Source organism: Pongo abelii, chromosome 20 (genome assembly GCF_028885655.2).
Source record: "Pongo abelii isolate AG06213 chromosome 20, NHGRI_mPonAbe1-v2.0_pri, whole genome shotgun sequence".
In the NCBI taxonomy this organism is placed as follows: Eukaryota; Metazoa; Chordata; class Mammalia; order Primates; family Hominidae; genus Pongo; species Pongo abelii.
In genome coordinates, this window is record NC_072005.2 from 5,587,910 (window position 1) to 5,604,290 (window position 16,381).

At 58.8% G+C, this 16,381-nt stretch overlaps 3 protein-coding genes across 17 annotated transcripts; 2 read left to right on the plus strand and 1 right to left on the minus strand.

Moving 5' to 3' along the window:
• Positions 1 to 3,318: 3,318 nt before the first annotated feature.
• On the minus strand, positions 3,319 to 6,014 carry MICOS13 (mitochondrial contact site and cristae organizing system subunit 13). Of its 3 annotated transcripts, XM_054539436.2 has the most exons (5): positions 5,376 to 5,924; positions 4,765 to 4,896; positions 4,487 to 4,664; positions 4,247 to 4,298; positions 3,319 to 3,545 (listed from the first exon to the last, which is right to left on the minus strand). In XM_054539436.2, the coding sequence occupies exons 1-5, from the start codon at positions 5,402 to 5,404 to the stop codon at positions 3,448 to 3,450; spliced, it is 489 nt and encodes a 162-aa protein (XP_054395411.1). In that variant the 5' UTR covers positions 5,405 to 5,924; the 3' UTR covers positions 3,319 to 3,447. The 3 variants fall into 3 exon arrangements, with proteins under 3 accessions (XP_054395411.1, XP_002828545.1, XP_054395412.1); XM_002828499.6 differs by lacking the exon at positions 4,765 to 4,896 and having other exon boundaries at positions 5,376 to 6,014; XM_054539437.2 differs by lacking the exon at positions 4,247 to 4,298 and having other exon boundaries at positions 5,376 to 5,874.
• HSD11B1L (hydroxysteroid 11-beta dehydrogenase 1 like) lies at positions 5,968 to 13,430 on the plus strand. 13 transcript variants are annotated; one of them, XR_008516357.2, is made up of 9 exons: positions 5,983 to 6,200; positions 9,722 to 9,808; positions 9,886 to 10,016; positions 11,315 to 11,426; positions 11,799 to 11,890; positions 12,187 to 12,280; positions 12,408 to 12,573; positions 12,658 to 13,036; positions 13,129 to 13,430. XR_008516357.2 is itself a non-coding variant. In XM_002828498.6 (8 exons), the coding sequence occupies exons 2-8, from the start codon at positions 9,736 to 9,738 to the stop codon at positions 12,851 to 12,853; spliced, it is 864 nt and encodes a 287-aa protein (XP_002828544.2). In that variant the 5' UTR covers positions 5,983 to 6,200; positions 9,722 to 9,735; the 3' UTR covers positions 12,854 to 13,430. The 13 variants fall into 13 exon arrangements, 11 of the variants coding, with proteins under 11 accessions (XP_063575938.1, XP_054395409.2, XP_002828544.2 ...); XM_002828498.6 differs by having other exon boundaries at positions 12,658 to 13,430; XM_054539427.2 differs by having other exon boundaries at positions 6,065 to 6,200; positions 9,684 to 9,808; positions 12,658 to 13,430.
• A 1,606-nt stretch (positions 13,431 to 15,036) lies between these two features.
• On the plus strand, positions 15,037 to 16,286 carry RPL36 (ribosomal protein L36). Its single transcript, NM_001132141.1, is given in 4 exon segments — positions 15,037 to 15,085; positions 15,264 to 15,358; positions 15,941 to 16,075; positions 16,154 to 16,286. Coding segments are annotated over 3 exon segments (318 nt in total). The 5' UTR covers positions 15,037 to 15,085; positions 15,264 to 15,265; the 3' UTR covers positions 16,244 to 16,286.
• The last annotated feature ends 95 nt before the right edge of the window (positions 16,287 to 16,381 follow it).

A 16,381-nucleotide genomic window follows, 5' to 3' on the forward strand; every position in this document is an offset into this window, starting at 1 on the left:
GGATTGCGGGATGAAGGGCGCCATCGCAGAACTGCATTCCCTCTCCCTTCAGCTCCAAAAACCGAATTCTACCAAGGCATAAGGCAGCTCTCAAGTCCAAGTTCACTGGGATCACTACTGAAAGTGACAGGAGACAGCCAAGTGTCTAGGCAGATAGGGACAGGTCCCAGTGAAACCCCACCTTCAAGCCAAAAATAGCCCGAAAGCTGAAAGACCAGACTGCTGGTCCTGGAGGAAACCCACCCAGAGGAAACCCACCACCCACTTCCGTTCCTGTTTGCCCACCCTTTCCTGGTTGAATCTTTCTGAACAATGCCTTTTAACCAATCGAATGTTGCCCTTTCCAATACTATCTATGGCCTGCCCTCCCCTATTGTGAGCCCATAAAATGTCCTGGACCCAGCTACACGAGGAGGAGAGAACCACCCCCCCGTATCCTCCCTCTGCTGAAAGCTGTTCAGTCACTCAATAAAATTCTTCTCCTCCCTCCTCAGCCTTCATTGTCCAGCGTATCCTCATTCTTCTTGGGCGCAGTACAATAGCTCGGGAACCATGGAGCGCCGGTACAAGCTATAACACAGGCGACTGAGGCGTGCCAGCATGGCTAGGTGAGGCCCAGGCTAGGCGTCGCTGGCTGGAGATCCCTGGCTTGCAAAGTGTCTGAGAAGAAAAATCCTACATCTCTACTGACAGCAAACTCATTTCCAGGACCATGTTAGATGAGAAGACGCGTGGCTGTCAGCTGCTTCGGTTGTCACCTTGTCCTTTCAGATTTAATTAAAACTGGCTGCTCAGCCCTCATCCCACACAGGAAGAAGCCAGGCTGCCGCTGGCCCACATGGCACCGGATGGATGGGGCCAAAGGTGGGCTGAACATGCTCTGGGCTGGTACCACAGAGACCCTGAGCCCAGCATCCCCCCAGCCAGGGTTGGGGACCCTCAGGGCTCACGTTGCTCCTGGTTACCTTGGCTTTATTATTATTATTATTATTAAGAGACAGGGTCTCACTGTGTCACCCAGGCTGGAGTGCGGTGGTGGAGTCATGGCTCACTGCAGACTCAATGTCCCAGTGATCCTCCTGCCTCAGCCGGGGCTACAGGCACAGGCCACCACACCCAGCTAATTACCTCCATTTCTGCTGCACCCACCACTCCTTGGGATGGCGAGTTAGCACTCACTCCAGGACAGGGCCGGGCAAGATGCACTCAAGGCTGGAGCGGGACCATGGCCAGCTGTGGTGACAGCTGAAAGGAAGGGCAGCCACTGATGACAGCCACTCGGTGTCCCCCACGCCCCAGCCCCAGCTGGCCTCCGCCTATGGACTCCGCCTGCTCTCTCTTCTAGCTCTGCCCAGCCCACATCGCAACAGGCTAGCTTTCCCTGGACTCCGTTCCTAGCCCGTCCTGCTTCCAGCTATCGAGTGACCCCAGCTGTCAAATGGCACTGTGCCATATGCCAGCCTTGCCTTGCTCTGTGGTCTTGGCTGTAGGTGTGATCAGGTGTTTCCCCAGCCCCTTCCCGCCTTCCCAAAGTCACCCCTAGACCTGCCTCAGCCACCTCTGCTCTCTGGAGCTCCGCTTCCATGGCCCCCCAACTCCGCTGACCCCAGGCACGTTCTTGCACACAGGTGCCAGTGGATGGGCGAGGACTGACTCATGGGATAAAGCCTGTGACCCCAGGGAAGAACTAAGCCACATTCGTGGAGCTGCAGGACCCGGCCGCCTGGATGGAGGGGAGGGGCCAGAAGGCAGCTGCTCACTGGCCTCATCCAGTCCTTCTAACAGTGATGGTAACAGGTGTGAGGCTGCAGAGGCCTCCTGGAGCGGGCCGACGCCCCCTGGCCCAGCCATGGCATCACAGCACTGAGTGCAAACCCCTCCTGTCCTCACAGGCTGGGGCTGGGGCTGGGTGCCTGGGTGCAAGGCGACTGGAAATTCTGCATCCCCCGCGAGGGTTTGTGGTGAACAGCCTGGGCTCTGGACAGGCTGGGCAGACGGAACTGTCTGTCTGTGCAAGTTTCTTCATCTGTGAAATGGGCCTGAAGTCTGCTCCTTCCTGGACCTTTGGGAAGGGCTTGGTGGATGGTGTCAGGGGACAGTGGGTGTGTGGGTGCTCCGGCGAGCACCGGCTTCCTCCTGCAGCACCGAGGGTCAGGGATGCTCCCCTGCCCTGCTCATCCCTCCCTCACCCTAGACCTGCCCCCACCACTGCTAAGGCCCAGTAAGGACAGTGGCACAGCAGATGTCAGGGACCTGCCCCGGGACCACGCTCCTGGGGGGAATGGGATGGGCAGGCCCTGTGGACTCCCCTTCCACCAGACTAGACTGCTGCTCCCAGCCACACCCCTCCTACGCCCTGCTCAGGCCAGTGGCTTCTCCTCTCTGAGTGGAATAGCAGGGGAGATGCCCCAGCCTCTAGTCTCTGCTCCTCTCCTCTGTAACAGCTGTCCCCTCCTGAGCTCAGTCCCCTACACCAAGCAACATAAACTCCTGAACTCTTGGGAACGGGGACCATGTTCCAGCTCGGTGAGCATCACCCGCCTGCTCCCTGCTCCCAGGGCAGCATCCTACGGAGGACTCTGGCCCCACCCCAGCCCCCCACCACCCCCATCTGTCTGGAGCCGCCAGACTGGTTTCTGGGCACAGGCCTCTTGCCATCACCAAACCTGTGGGCCGCCCTCTGTGGCTGGGTGCTGGGAGCCTCCCAGGGCTCATGCCTGATGCGGGGGACCCGTGCAGGCTGCCAGGTAGCCTAGCCAGCGTGCGGCAGGGGTGTCAGGGAAGGCGTCCCAGGGAAGAGGGGATGTCCGGGAGACCCTCTGAATGGCAACAAACACCTGGATTTCCTTCAATGGCCAGGATTCCCCCGCTAGTGTTGTCGGGGAGAGGGTGGAATGAGGGTGGAGTCCGGCCAAGGAAGGGCTGGGACAGGACTGCGGACAGGAGCTGAGGAGGGCGGGAACCAGTGGCCCTGGGGGCTCCTGCCCTGTGTCCCACAGGGAAGCAGACCCCACTTCTGTCCACTCTAGCTCTTCCACTGCCCTATGCTGGTTTCAGCCCTCCAAAACCAAGACCCTCCACAACCCAGGCTTGGCCAAAGCACTTTCCCGGCCCTAGAGCACAGCCTGTGAAGCACCGGGAGCAGCCGCTCTGACCTCTGACTCCCTGCACCAGAGCAGACGGCAAAGGGGAGAGCTATGGCCTGTGGTCAAGGTCAAGCCCTGACAAGCCATCAGGAGCCAGAAGCCCAGGCTTCGGTGCTCTGGGCACCACCAGGCCGACCCTGTGCCCCCTGGGGCCAGCACACAGGTCAGGGAACACTTCTGAAGTCCTTTATTGGGCCGGCAAGGCCGGGAGCTGCCCTCGGAGTGGGGTCCCAGTCCAGAGTCTTCAGGTCAGTGGCAGCCCTGCCCATTCTGGCCGGGGCAGGCGGCCCCTGCTGACTCGCTACTTGGTGCGCGCCTTCACATACTCCCAGCCCTCCTTGGAGTACTCGCGGGCCTTGGAGGGGGCCACCGACAGAGCTGACATCACCGTCATGATGCCTGTGGGAAAGGGACGGCCACTGGTGATGCTCCCCTCCCAGCCTCACCCAGCCTCCAACCCCTGGGAAACTCTAGAGTTTGTTTTGGGCGGTGGGGGTGGGGGGGTGGGGGGGCAGGGAAGGAGTCTCACTCTTGTCTCCCAGGCTGGAGTGCAGTGGTGCAATCTCGGCTCACTGCAACCTTCGCCTCCTGGGTTCAAGCGATTCTCCTGCCTCAGCCTCCTAAGTAGCTGGGACTACAAGTGCGCCACCATACCAGGCTAATTTTTGTATTTTATTTTTTTGAGAGGGAGTCTCACCCTGTCTCCCAGGCTGGAGTGCAGTGGTGCAACCTCGGCTCACTGCAACCTCTGCCTCCTGGGTTCAAGCAATTCTCCTGCCTCAGCCTCTCAAGTAGCAGCTGGGATTACAGGCGCGCACCACCACGCACGGTTAATTTTTGTATTTTTAGTAGAGATGGGGTTTCACCATGTTGCCCAGGCTGGTCTGGAACTCCTGACTTCAGATGATCCGCCCACCTCAGCCTCCCAAAGTGCTGGGATTACAGGCGTGAGCCACTGTGCTCCGCCTCCTTTCCCTTTTAGATCCCTAAGAGACACGTGTCGGGCAGGAAGGGGTATGGACAGAAAGGAATGGCCAGGAAGTGGGGAGAGGGGCTAGAGTGGGGTGTCTCCCTCCAAGCAAAGAAACTGGGTGCCTTACCTGCATTCCAAGAGTCACGGATGGGAAAGTAAATCTTTGGAGGGGCTGGGAGCTGGGAAAAGAGATGGGCAGAAAGAACTGGTGAAAAGGCTCAGCAGCCCATCCCCAGAGGTGGAGGGAGGAGGACAGGCCGGAGAATCAGGCCAGCATCAATATGGAGGACAACATCGTGCAGGGCTGGAGGGACCCCTCAGAGCTGACCACCTACCAAGCCCTGGCCTCGCTCCCAGCTCGTAGTACCTGGGGTATCTGCAGGCCTGTCTGCTGACACACGTACTGGCTGAACTGGTACATGGCGGGGGGCACCACCTCCCCAGCCTTCTGTAGGGCTGCCTGGCTCTTGTCGCTGGGCCCCAGCAGCTCCTGGTCGTACACCAGGTAGACGGCGCCCCCAGCCACACTTCCCTTGATGAGGAACCTGCGGGCAGGGACGGGAGGAGCAGAAGCTCAGCGGACACTGACCGCCACCCTCAGGGGCCAAGGCCCATGGGGAGAGTGAGACCCTCCTGAGGGCTCACCGTCCACAGGGTGACACTCTGTAGTGTAGCACCGTCGACCCTGTAGCACCGTCGACCCAGACCTCTATTATATACAGCACTCGTTTTACAACGTGCAAGGCAGGGCGGCTGGACGCCACTTTAACTGATAAACTGAAACCCAGAGGGGGAGAGTGGGTCACTCAAAGTCCCACAGTAAGCAGGGACAGTGAAGACGTAAGATCTTGACCTTCTAGAAGCCTTCTAGCCCTGGAGAAACCAAGTGTCCCTGGGCGCCTCCTGCCCGCTGTCACTCGCAGCTCCGAGCACGCATTCACTTCTCATCCACGCCAGCGGCAGGATTCACTGGCATTCCCACTTCACAGAAAAGACACCTGAGGCTCGGAGGCGGAGGCTGACACCGCGAACGGAACGCCAAGGACTCGCTGGGAAGCAGGAGGGAGGGGATTGGCGACCTCGGGAAGCCCCACCCCGCTGAAGCCTCAGTTTCCCTATCTGGCCCATAGGCGGGGGACGAAGGGGAAGTGACTCTACGGGAAGAGAAGAGCAGATCGGGACCAGACTGGAGACAGGGATGCCCACAAAAAGGGACTTTTTCGGGGACTCGGGTCTCCTCCGGCGCCCCCACGCACCTCATCAGCGACCACACCCGGGCCACCATGGTCGCTCGGATCCACGCGCAAGGACACTCGACTCGCCCGCCGCTTCCTGTCGCGGCGCCGCAGAGGCCTCTGGGAGGTGTAGTCTTTCTTGCCCGACGCAAGGTCCCCTGGGAGTCGTAGTGTCTTGCGGCTCTGAGACTCCACAGAAGGGCTGCGGTCTCGCAGCGGAGGGCCGCTGGGAAATGGACGCTTTAAGGCCCGGGCCGCCGCAAGGCTGTCTGGGAAATGTAGTCAGTACGGCGCTGTTTGCACCTGGCCGCGGAGCCTCCTGGGAAATGTAGTTCGGCCCGGCCCGGGCCTGCTCTGGCACCGTGAGGGGAAAGAGGCGTCAGGTGCCTGGCTGAAGCCTGAAGGTGACCCGAAAAGAAGTCAGAGCCCGAGAGATCCACCCGCGCCCGCGCGGGGGACCAAGGGCCCGGACTTAGGAAGAGTGTGCCCAGAAGGCGGTTGTCACGGCAACGAGAGGGCGGGATTGTTCGAGAGCGGCGGCCCCCTCACGTGATCGATTCGGAGGCGGGGCGTCCGCCCAGGGGGCGGGGCCGGGCCCCTGCTGGCAGGTGGAGACCAGGCGGGGACTGTTGCCCGGCGACGCTCCGGCGCTGGGTCCCCGAGGCCCGGCCCCTCCCCGGGAGGAGGTGGGCTTCGAGTCACGTGACCCGTGCGCTACCGGAGGGGGTGCGGTCGGGGACCCGGCAGGAGGCGGCCGAGAAGAGAGGACCGTGGGGGCGTTCGCGTGGCTCCCAGGCCGGGACTCCACCCCCGCTGGACAGTGGGGGGAAACTGAGGCCTGAGTGGGTGAGTGCACTGTTTAGGGGTGTGCAGAGGGTCACACGCTCGCTTTGTTCAGAGGGGAAGATAAGGCCCGCTGAGGTCAAGAAGGGGCCAATGCGTTGTGCAGAGACTCCCCTCCATTTCTCCCGCATTTCGGCCGGGCTGCTTCAACCGTTCATCTGCCCATCCATCCGTCCATACGTCCATCCTTCCATCCATCCATCTGCCCCCCACCCGTCTATCCATCTGGCCATCCACCCATCCATCCTTCCATCTATCCATCCACACTTCCGTTCATCCATCTGACTCCCCATCCATCCACCCATGCGTTCATCCATCTGTCCGCCCATCCACTCACCCATCCGTTCATCCATCTGCTCCCCCCATCCTTCCACTCATCCATCTGTCCACCCATCCATCGATTTATCTGGCCATCCACTCATCCATCCGTCCATACATCCATGCATCCGTCCGTCCATACATCCATCCTTCCATCCATTTATGTGTTCCCCCCATTTATCCATTCATACATCCATCCACTCATCCCTCTATCCACCCATACATCTGTCCGTCCGTCATCCATCCATCCACCCATCCATCCTTCTATCTATGCATCCATACATGCATCTGTCCATCCATCCATTCATCCATCCAACCCATCCGTCCACCTGTCTGTCCATCTGGTCCCACTTCCCCCTGCCGAGTTGCTGCAGTCAGTGTAGAGCTGGGGGTGGAAAGAGGGATGAGCAGAGAGGCTTCATGGGCTGTCCCTGGAAGGCGAAAAGGTGGAAGCTCGTTTCTTCCTGTGGGCATGCCTGGTGTGTCTGGGGAAGGTGAGGAGTTCATTATTTTGAGAACTGAACGATTCATAGATGGGGCTGTGGGAGAGGATAGACAGGTAGTCAGGGGCTATTCCTGCAGGGCCTCATGGGGTGCAGTGAGGAGCCTGGTTTCCATCAGTTGCAGTGGGGAACCCTGAGAGAGTTTGGAGCAGGAAGGGCCATGGCCATGTTGCTTTTGACACAGACGCCTTTGGCTGCATTGACAGAAGAGGCAGGGAGGGAATGAGTGCGGACATGAGGAAGCCAGTGTGGAGGTGGGGCAGACCAAATGGGAGATGGAAGGGAGGTCAAAGGAAAGATGGGGGTGGTCAGGCCCGGGGTAGGGTCTAGGAGGGAGGTGACAATCTGGGAGTCCTGGAGAGAGAGAGGAAGGGACAGCTGGGGAGAGACTGGAGAGGGAGAACTGATAAGATCTGAAAACCATGAGCTCATGGGGGTGAAAGGATAAAAGGAGGTGAGGACAATACCTGGGTCTCCCATTTAGGGACAGGGGACAGTGGGGCTATTTCTGTGACGGTGAGCTGGGAAGAGAAGCAGGTATGGGGTGACATGCTGAGCCTGGATTGGGTCCTGCTGGTTCTAAGGGACCCGGAGGTTGTCAAGAGGAGACACCCAGAGGACAGCAGAGGCAAAGAACCTAGGGCTGGACCTACAGATGGGAGATTTAGGGACTCCTCCATGATCCCCTCCATCTGGTCTGTCTCAGCTTCCTGGTTCTGGAAGTCCCCTTCCCCTTGTCCCATTGACTTTTTTTTTTTTTTTTTTAGACAGAGTCTCACTCTGTTGCCCAGGCTGGAATGCAGTGGGGCGATCTCAGCTCACTGCAACCTCCGCCTCCCTGGGTTCAAGCAATTCTCCTGCCTCAGCAGGAGACCCCATCTCTACAAAAAATACGATGATTAGTTGGGCATGCTGATGCACCCACCTGTAGTCCTAGCTGCTCCATTGGCTGGGATCACAGGCATGTGCCACCATGCCCGGCTAATTTAGTATTTTTAGTAGAGACCGAGTTTCTCCATGTTGGTCAGGCTGGTCTCGAACTCCCAACCTCAAGTGATCCGCCCACCTTGGCCTCCCAAAATGCTGGGATTACAAAGTGTAATCCCAGCCTGGGCAACAAGAGTGAAACTCAGTCTCAAAAAAAAAAAAAAAAAAACCCTGGACTGTTTCTCCCTTTCACCTTCTCCCTGGAGTTAGTGAATCAGCTCCCACAGCTGAAATCATATCTTCATCTGGATGACGCAGGCACCTCTGTCTCCAACCCAGCCCCACGTGTCAAACTCCTTCTGGGTGTCTCCAGAGAGCGAGCTGTCTATTGGCTTCCTCACCTCTCGCCTCCCACGTACCTCATATCACTCCATGATCAATCTGGTACCTATTGAGCACCTACTGTGTACCTGGCACAGTTTTGGGCCCTGAAGACCCAGTAGTGAACAAAATAGAAGATTTCCATTTCCTTCCTGCCCTTATGGAGCTGATGGTCTACATGGAGAGAAGGATGGTGGAACGAGTAACAAATGATCCTTGGGCTGGGCACGGTGGCTCACACCTGTAATCCCAGCACTTTGGGAGGCTGAGGCAGGAGGATCACTTGAGCCCAGGAGTTCGAAATCAGCCTGGGCAACATAGTGAGACCCCATCCCTACAAAAAATACGATGATTAGTTGGGCGTGCTGGTGCACCCACCTGTAGTCCCAGCTGCTCCGTTGGCTGAGGCAAGAGGATTGCTTGAGCCCAAGAGGTCCAGGCTGCAGTGAGCTATGGTCACACCACTGCACTCCAGCCTGGGCAACAGAGTGAGACTCTGCCTCAAAAATAAAATTAAAATTAAAATTAAAATTAAAAAAAAAAAAAAGGCCCTCGCTTGAAGGAGGTCACTTTTTTTTTTTTTTTTTTTGATACGGAGTTTCGCTCTTGTTGCCCAGGCTGGAGTGCAATGGCAAATCTCGGCACACTGCAACTTCCACCTCCCAGGTTCAAGCGATTCTCCTGCCTCAGCCTCCCAAGTATCTGGGATTACAGGCATGTGTGCCTCAGCCCCCTGAGTAGCTGGGATTACAGGCACTTGCCACCGCGCTCGGCTAATTTTTGTATTTTTAGTAGAGATGGGGTTTCACCATGTTGGCCAGGCTGGTCTCGAACTCCTGATCTCAAGTGATTTGCCCGCCTCAGCCTCCCAAAGTGCTGGGATTCCATGCGTGACCCACCACATCCAGCTGAAGGAGGTCACTTTTGCACTGAGACTTGAAAGAAGTGAGAGAGCAAGCCATTGGGTCATATCCGGGAACAGCATTCTAGGCAGTAGGAACAGCCCACGCGAAGGCCCTGAGGCAGGCTGGTGACTGGCTGGTTTCAAGGAACAGCGAAGGGTCTGTTTTAGTGGAGCGGAGTGAGCAAGGAGGACAGGTCCACGCAGGGTGTTTGTAGCCACCAAGGAGTCTGTTTTTTATTCTAACTGGAACAGGAAGGATTTTCAGTCCAGGAAAGGCGAGGTGTGTGGATGGAGAGGGCTGAGAAGGGTGGAGGGGGAGGGTGCAGGTGTGGTGGTTCATGGAGCCACCTTGGTGGCCTGGACAGGTGGTGGCTGTGGAGGTGGATAGGAAGGTGTGGATCCAAGGCGGTGGCATCACCAAACACCCACCAAACACGGGTGGCTGTGGGCCAGGCCTGTGCCGGCCACCTCTGTCCCCTGTCCCTCTGCAGGCCCACAGAGGATCATGAAGGTGCTTCTCCTCACAGGGCTGGGGGCCCTGTTCTTTGCCTATTATTGGGATGACAACTTCGACCCAGGTGAGCACCTGGGGTTGAGGGAGGGAGAAACTGGGCCAGCTGTCCTGTCCCAGAGTGACCACCCCGGCTATGGCCAGCCAGCCTCCAGGGAGCGCGAGTGCTGCTGACAGGGGCCAACGCTGGTGTTGGTGAGGAGCTGGCCTATCACTACGCGCGTCTGGGCTCCCACCTGGTGCTCACTGCCCACACTGAGGCTCTCCTGCAGAAGGTGAGCCACCCCATGTCTAGATGAATGGTGGGGGTGCTCGTGGGGGGAGGGAAGAGAGCCTGGGTTTGAATCCCTGCAATGATCCAGGCTTCCCGTGTGACCTTGGGCAAGGCGCCTAACCTCTCTGAGCCTCTCAGTTTCCTCATTTGCAAAACGGGGACAATAAAACCACTTTCTGGCCAGGCGTGGTGGCTCACGCTTGTAGTCAGCACTTTGGGAGGCCGAGACAAGTGGATCACCTGAGGTCAGGAGTTCAAGACCAGCCTGGCCAACATGGCGAAACCTGGTCTCTACTAAAAAGACAAAAATTAAGCCGGGCATGGTGGCTCACGCCTGTAATCCTAGCACTTTGGGAGGCCAAGGTGGACGGATCACTTGAGGTCAGGAGTTCAAAAGCAGTCTGGCCAACATGGTGAAACCCTGTCTCTACTAAGAATACAAAAAAATAAAAAATAAAAAATAAAAAATTAGCCGGCGTGGTGGCAGGCACCTGTAATCCCAGCTACTGCGGAGGCTGAGGCAGGAGAATTGCTGGAACCCGGGAGGTGGAAGTTGCAGTGAGCTGAGATCGCGCCACCACACTCCAGCCTGGGTGACAGAGCGATACTCCGTCTAAAAAAAAAAAAAAAAAAAAAAAAATTAGCAGGGCATGGTGGCATGAGCATGTAGTCCCAGCTATGTGGGAGGCTGAGTCAGGAGAATCACTTGAACCCCAGAGGCAGAGGTTGCAGTGAGCTGAGATCGCACTACTGCACTCCAGCCTGGGCAACAAAGTGAGACTCTGTCTCAAACAAACAAAAAAACCCACCTTCTCGTGGATTAGGATGTTGTGCCAGTGCAGTGAGACGGTGACTAGAAGGCGCAGTGTTTCTTAACAAATGAGAGTATTGAGTGTCCAAGCCTGTGCTGATAGCCAGGGTTCTTAAACGCGAAGGGAAGGGTGGGCACTTCTTAGCAACAAGCAGCTCATTGCTACTTCGAGGAAGGGTATGGCTCTTGGGCAAAAACCTTTCAATATTTCAAGAGAAGCTAGCAATCTGGAAATTGTAGGTGAAATGTCCTGTTTTAGATGTTGGTGATTGACTAACCACCAAATTGGCCAGTATTCTGGCCCGCGGGCCTCCACTTTGCGCCCCCCAAGCAGTGGTAAATTTTTGGGAATGACGTTGAATGGGGCCCGAGGCTCAGAGTAGGGGAGGGGTTTTCAGGCGGGGGCCTCCCTATGGCCAGCAGGTGCGGTGGAGGGGGAAGCGCTGCTGTAGAGGAGAGGCCCACGGGCAGCTCTGGCCCCCCCCCAGGTGGTAGGGAACTGCCGGAAGCTGGGCGCCCCCAAGGTCTTCTACATCGCGGCGGACATGGCCTCCCCTGAGGCGCCCGAGAGCGTGGTGCAGTTTGCGCTGGACAAGCTGGGTGAGGGGCTGGGCCTGAAGCCTGGAGTCCTGGACCGTGGCCTAGGTCTTAGGGACAGGACCAGAATTGGGCTGTGGGTGTGGTCACAGTAATAGGTGTCACAGGGCGGAGACGTATGAGGACTGGGGGCGTGGTCGGGGTGGAGTCTCATTGCGTCTAGGGGAAGAGCTCTGAACGGGGCCTCATTGAATGGGAACGAAACCTTGCTAGATCCAGGGAGTAAGGCCAAGGCTGGGTGTCTTTGATCGTAGTGGGAGTTACCTGGGGCGGAGCTCACTGGACCAGCCCTCTGGGTGGAGCTAAGATCGGGGGCGGGGTTTGATCGTGTCCTTGGGGAGGGGCCTCCGGGGCTGACCGGCGTTTCTGGGCCAGGCGGGCTGGACTACCTCGTGCTGAACCACATCGGCGGCGCCCCGGCCGGCACGCGAGCCCGCAGCCCCCAGGCAACGCGCTGGCTCATGCAGGTGCTCCGCTCCTCCGCGGCCCCGGCCCCGGCCCGCCCCTCTATCTCAGGGACCGGTGGTCCGTTGCCTTCGCGGTCCGGGTTCTGCCTTCTCCCGGGCGGGCTCTCCACCCGTCCCGCCCTGGCCACGCCCCTCCTAGCCCAAGCCCTCGCTCCGGCCTTGACCCCGCCCTCGGGCCCGCCTTCCGGGTTTCTGGCCCCGCCTCTGACCCGGCCCTGGCCCCACCCTCTGGGTTTCTGGCCCCGCCCTGCCCCTGGGCTCCGCCTCTGCCGGTGACTCGCGAGTGCCGCCTGCAGGTAAACTTTCTGAGCTACGTGCAACTGACGTCGCTGGCGCTGCCCAGCCTGACGGACAGCAAAGGCTCCCTGGTGGTGGTGTCCTCGCTGCTCGGTGCGTGCACCCGGCCCCGGCTCTGCGGGACGGGGAGTGGGGAACTCGATGCGGGTGAGCCTGGAGGGTCTGGGAAGGCTTCCCGGACGAGGGGGAGCCACTCAGCCGCTGCCGTCCGCGCCCCCAGGCCGCGTGCCCACGTCGTTCTCCACTCCCTACTCGGCGGCCAAGTTTGCGCTGGACGGCTTCTTCGGCTCCCTGCGGCGGGAGCTGGACGTGCAGGACGTGAACGTGGCCATCACCATGTGCGTCCTGGGCCTCCGAGACCGCGCCTCCGCCGCCGAGGCAGTCAGGTGAGGCCCGGACAAGCTGGGGGCTGGGCTGGGGGCCATGGCCCAGCCCCAGCCGCAGTCCCCACCGTGCCCTCCCGTCCCCAGGGGAGTCACGAGGGTCAAGGCGGCCCCGGGGCCCAAGGCAGCCCTGGCCGTAATCCGCGGCGGCGCCACGCGCGCGGCCGGCGTCTTCTACCCGTGGCGTTTCCACCTGCTGTGCTTGCTCCGGCGCTGGCTGCCGCGCCCGCGGGCCTGGTTTATCCGCCAGGAGCTCAACGTCACGGCCGCGGCTGCAGCCTGAGCACCGGGGGGTGCCCCTCCAGTCCCAGACGGCAATGTTCCTCCCTCCAACTGTCCCTGGAGCCAGAACACTCACAGAGACACCCCTGAGAGGGTGGCCATAGCCCAAGATGAAGTCATCAAGACAGAAAAGCAAAACCCAGAAAAACGACGGGCACCTGGAACCAGTCACAGCTTCAGAGGTGCAGGTGCCCCGTGTTAGGTGCCTTTGTCGGGGACTTGCAAGGCCTCACCTGTTTGGCCATGATTGATGACGTGACTGCTTCCATTTTGCAGATGAGGAAACTGAGGCTGAGAGAGGTCACGCCACCCTTGAGCCACCCATGGACCCCTCTCCATCTCCTGCCTGCGCCTCTAAGTCCCTGATTTATTCTTTCCATTCATTCCATCTGGGAGGAACCCCCCCAACTCCTGCCAGCTTCCCCTAGCTGGGGTCTCTGGTACTCTTCACACCTGCAGGGGCGTCTACACTGTTCGTCTGACTGGTGGCAGGGTCTGAGCTGGAGGAGGAGGGAAAGAGTGTGTTCTGAGCTGGACCCAGCCTCCTGTTTGAGAATAAAAACTCTTCTTCTCTTGCATATCTGTTGTTCAAATTCCTTGGTAATTCCAATTTGCTAGCAGCCGGCGGGCAGCGGGAGGGGGTGTGTGTGTCAGGGGCCTTGACTCTCAGTCCCATTTCACAGCTGGGGAAATGGAGGCTGAGAGGGCCAGGAGCGGTGGCTCACGCCTATAATCCTAGCACTTTGGGAGGTCAAGGTGGGCAGATCACTTGAGGTCAGGAGTTTGAGACCAGCCTGGCCAAAATGGTGAAACCCTGTCTTTATTTATTTATTTATTTATTTATTTATTTATTTGACGGAGTCTCACTCTGTCGCCCAGGCTGGAGCGCAGTGGTGCGATCTGGGCTCACTGCAACCCCTGCCCCCGGGGTTCAAGCGATTCTTGTGCCTCAGCCTCCCGAATAGTTCAGATTACAGGTGTGGGTCACCACGCCTGACTTTTTGTATTTTTAGTAGAGACGGGGTTTTACCATGTCGGCCAGGCTAGTCTCGAACTCCTAGCCTTAGGTGATCCCCCTGTCTCGGCCTCTCAAAGTGCTGGGATTACAGGTGTCAGCCACTGCACCCGGCCACAAACAAATATTTTAATTAAAAAATTAGCCAGGCGTGGTGGCATGCGCCTGTGGTCCCAGCTAAGGAGGCTAAGGCAGGAGGATCACTTGAGCCCTGGAAGTCAAGGCTGCAATAAGCTATGATTACAGCAGTGCACTCTAGCCTGGGCGACAGAGCAAGACCCTGTCTGGAAAAAACATGAAAGCGCTAACCCCAATTAGAGCAGCCCTAAATTGAGACTCTCTCGTATATTAGTAGCATTAAAGGAGAAAAACTGGAAACTTGTGTGTTTTTGCCACCCGATTCAGTTATTTAGCGTCCCGTCCCTACACCACCTAAATTACATCAGATGTCCCCAAGAGGCACTATTACGCGTTGCTGTATTCAGACCTAGTCTAGAGCTTGACTAATTGATAACAAAACCAATACCCTCGTTAATGGGCTTTTTTTTTTTTTTTTAAACGGAGTTTCGCTCTGTTGCCCAGGGTGGAGTGCAGTGGCACGATCTCAGCTCACTGCAAGCTCTGCCTCCTGGGTTCACGCCATTCTCCTGCCTCAGCCTCCCGAGTAGCTGGGACTACAGGTGCCTGCCAGCACGCCTGGCTAATTTTTTGTATTTTTAGTAGAGACGGGGTTTCACCGTATTAGGCTGGTCTCGAGCTCCTGACCTTGTGATCCACATGCCTCGGCCTCCCAAAGTGCTGAGATTACAGGCGTGAGCCACCGCGCCCGGCCTAATGGGCGTTTTAACAGTTCACACAGTTTGGTATTATTATTCTCGTTCTGCAAGTGAAGAAATTCTGGGAAGTGATGTCGATGCAGGGTCGGCCCGAAATCGGCGGAGTTGGGATTCGAACTCATTTCACAGGCAGAGGGAGGAGCGCAGCCATAGCCACCCCCACTGGGTCCGACTCCAGCTCTCGGGCTCGCAGGAGTAAACGCGCATGCTCAGGGAGCTCGGTCGCGCATGCTCAGCGCAACCGCGGGGGGAAGACTCCAGCCGCCAGGGGGAGCGCGTGCCGTTCTTGCCTCTCTGGCCTGCGCCTCCTGAGCCGAGTAGATATCCCAGAGTTCCGCGCGGCGCCAGCCCTTCCGCCGTGGTCGCCTCTGGAGAGCAGCAGGTAAGTGGGTACCCGCACTGCCGGGATCCGCCGCCATCCGGACTCCCGGGTCCTCTGTGCAGGTTGGAGGATGGTTGGTTGTGGCGAGCGAGGCTGAAGGAGCCGGGACGCGGGGCCCTGGGCCTCGGGAACCGAGGCGGTACTCACCTCCGCCCCTTCTCCTCGTCGCTGTCCGCAGCCATGGCTCTGCGCTACCCTATGGCCGTGGGCCTCAACAAGGGCCACAAAGTGACCAAGAACGTGAGCAAGCCCAGGCACAGCCGCCGTCGCGGGGTGAGTGCGGGGGCCGCGCGGAGGTTGTTGGGGGTTTCTTGGAGGGCGGAGGGCATGGTTTGGGCAAAGGCTCTCGACCTGAAAGAACGCGCATTCGGGCGCAGAACTAAGGGGGGCTTGAATGGAGGAGATGGGGTGGGGGAGTGGGACTTCCTGCCTGGGGCTCGAAGGCGGACACCCATCTGGGTTTTCCCTGACCGTGCAATCCACGCTGGGGCAGAGGGAGCACCTTGAGAGCGGCGCGGGGCAGCGGATTTGGGGTTCTGACGCAGGAGTAGGAGTTCGCTCATGGAGCTGACCCGAGGTTGAGAGATTTCAGGTGTGTCAGTGTATTGGGCTCCTTTATTTAGCAGGCAGCCCAGACTCCAGGTGCGTCCTGCCAGTGTTGCGGAGACTGGGACTTAGGGAGGATGGGAGCTGCTCCGGGCGCGGTGAAAAGCGCTAGGAGTTGGTACTTTGGTTCTCACAGCTACCCACACAGGGGAGGAAGTAGCCAGGGGAATCGCGGCAGCGCGGGAGAAGCTGCTTAACTAGAATGCAGGGATCCCCCCTACCCTGACGGCCGCCCCTTTCCCCCCCCAGCGTCTGACCAAACACACCAAGTTCGTGCGGGACATGATTCGGGAGGTGTGTGGCTTTGCCCCATACGAGCGGCGCGCCATGGAGTTACTGAAGGTCTCCAAGGACAAACGGGCCCTCAAGTTTATCAAGAAAAGGGTAGGTGGGCGCTGCCGGCCGAGGGGCGGGGTAGGATGGGAGTCGGGGCCGGGCTGATGGCGGCCTCGTTCCTGGCAGGTGGGGACGCACATCCGCGCCAAGAGGAAGCGGGAGGAGCTGAGCAACGTACTGGCCGCCATGAGGAAAGCTGCTGCCAAAAAGGACTGAGCCCCTCCCCCGCCCTCTCCCTGAAATAAAGAACAGCTTGACAGAAGCCCTGGCTCTGCTGCTGTCCGTGGGTGGGTGTGGCTGTGTCCGGGGGTCCGCAGTACCGTCTGGTGCCCGCTCTGAGCCACACCCTCTCTG

Excerpts from the sequence above, each read along its gene's own strand:
- HSD11B1L (XM_002828498.6), top strand. The coding sequence starts at position 9,736 with ATGAAGGTGCTTCTCCTCACAGGGCTGGGGGCCCTGTTCTTTGCCTAT. Across the intron at positions 9,809-9,885 it reads GGATGACAACTTCGACCCAG|CCAGCCTCCAGGGAGCGCGA; the intron begins GTGAGCACCTGG and ends GGCTATGGCCAG. Across the intron at positions 11,891-12,186 it reads CAACGCGCTGGCTCATGCAG|GTAAACTTTCTGAGCTACGT; the intron begins GTGCTCCGCTCC and ends TGCCGCCTGCAG.
- MICOS13 (XM_054539436.2), bottom strand. The coding sequence starts at position 5,404 with ATGGTGGCCCGGGTGTGGTCGCTGATGAG. Across the intron at positions 4,897-5,375 it reads CGGGTGTGGTCGCTGATGAG|TTTATCAGTTAAAGTGGCGT; the intron begins GTGCGTGGGGGC and ends TCTGGGTTTCAG. Across the intron at positions 4,299-4,486 it reads CAGGCCTGCAGATACCCCAG|CTCCCAGCCCCTCCAAAGAT; the intron begins GTACTACGAGCT and ends CTCTTTTCCCAG.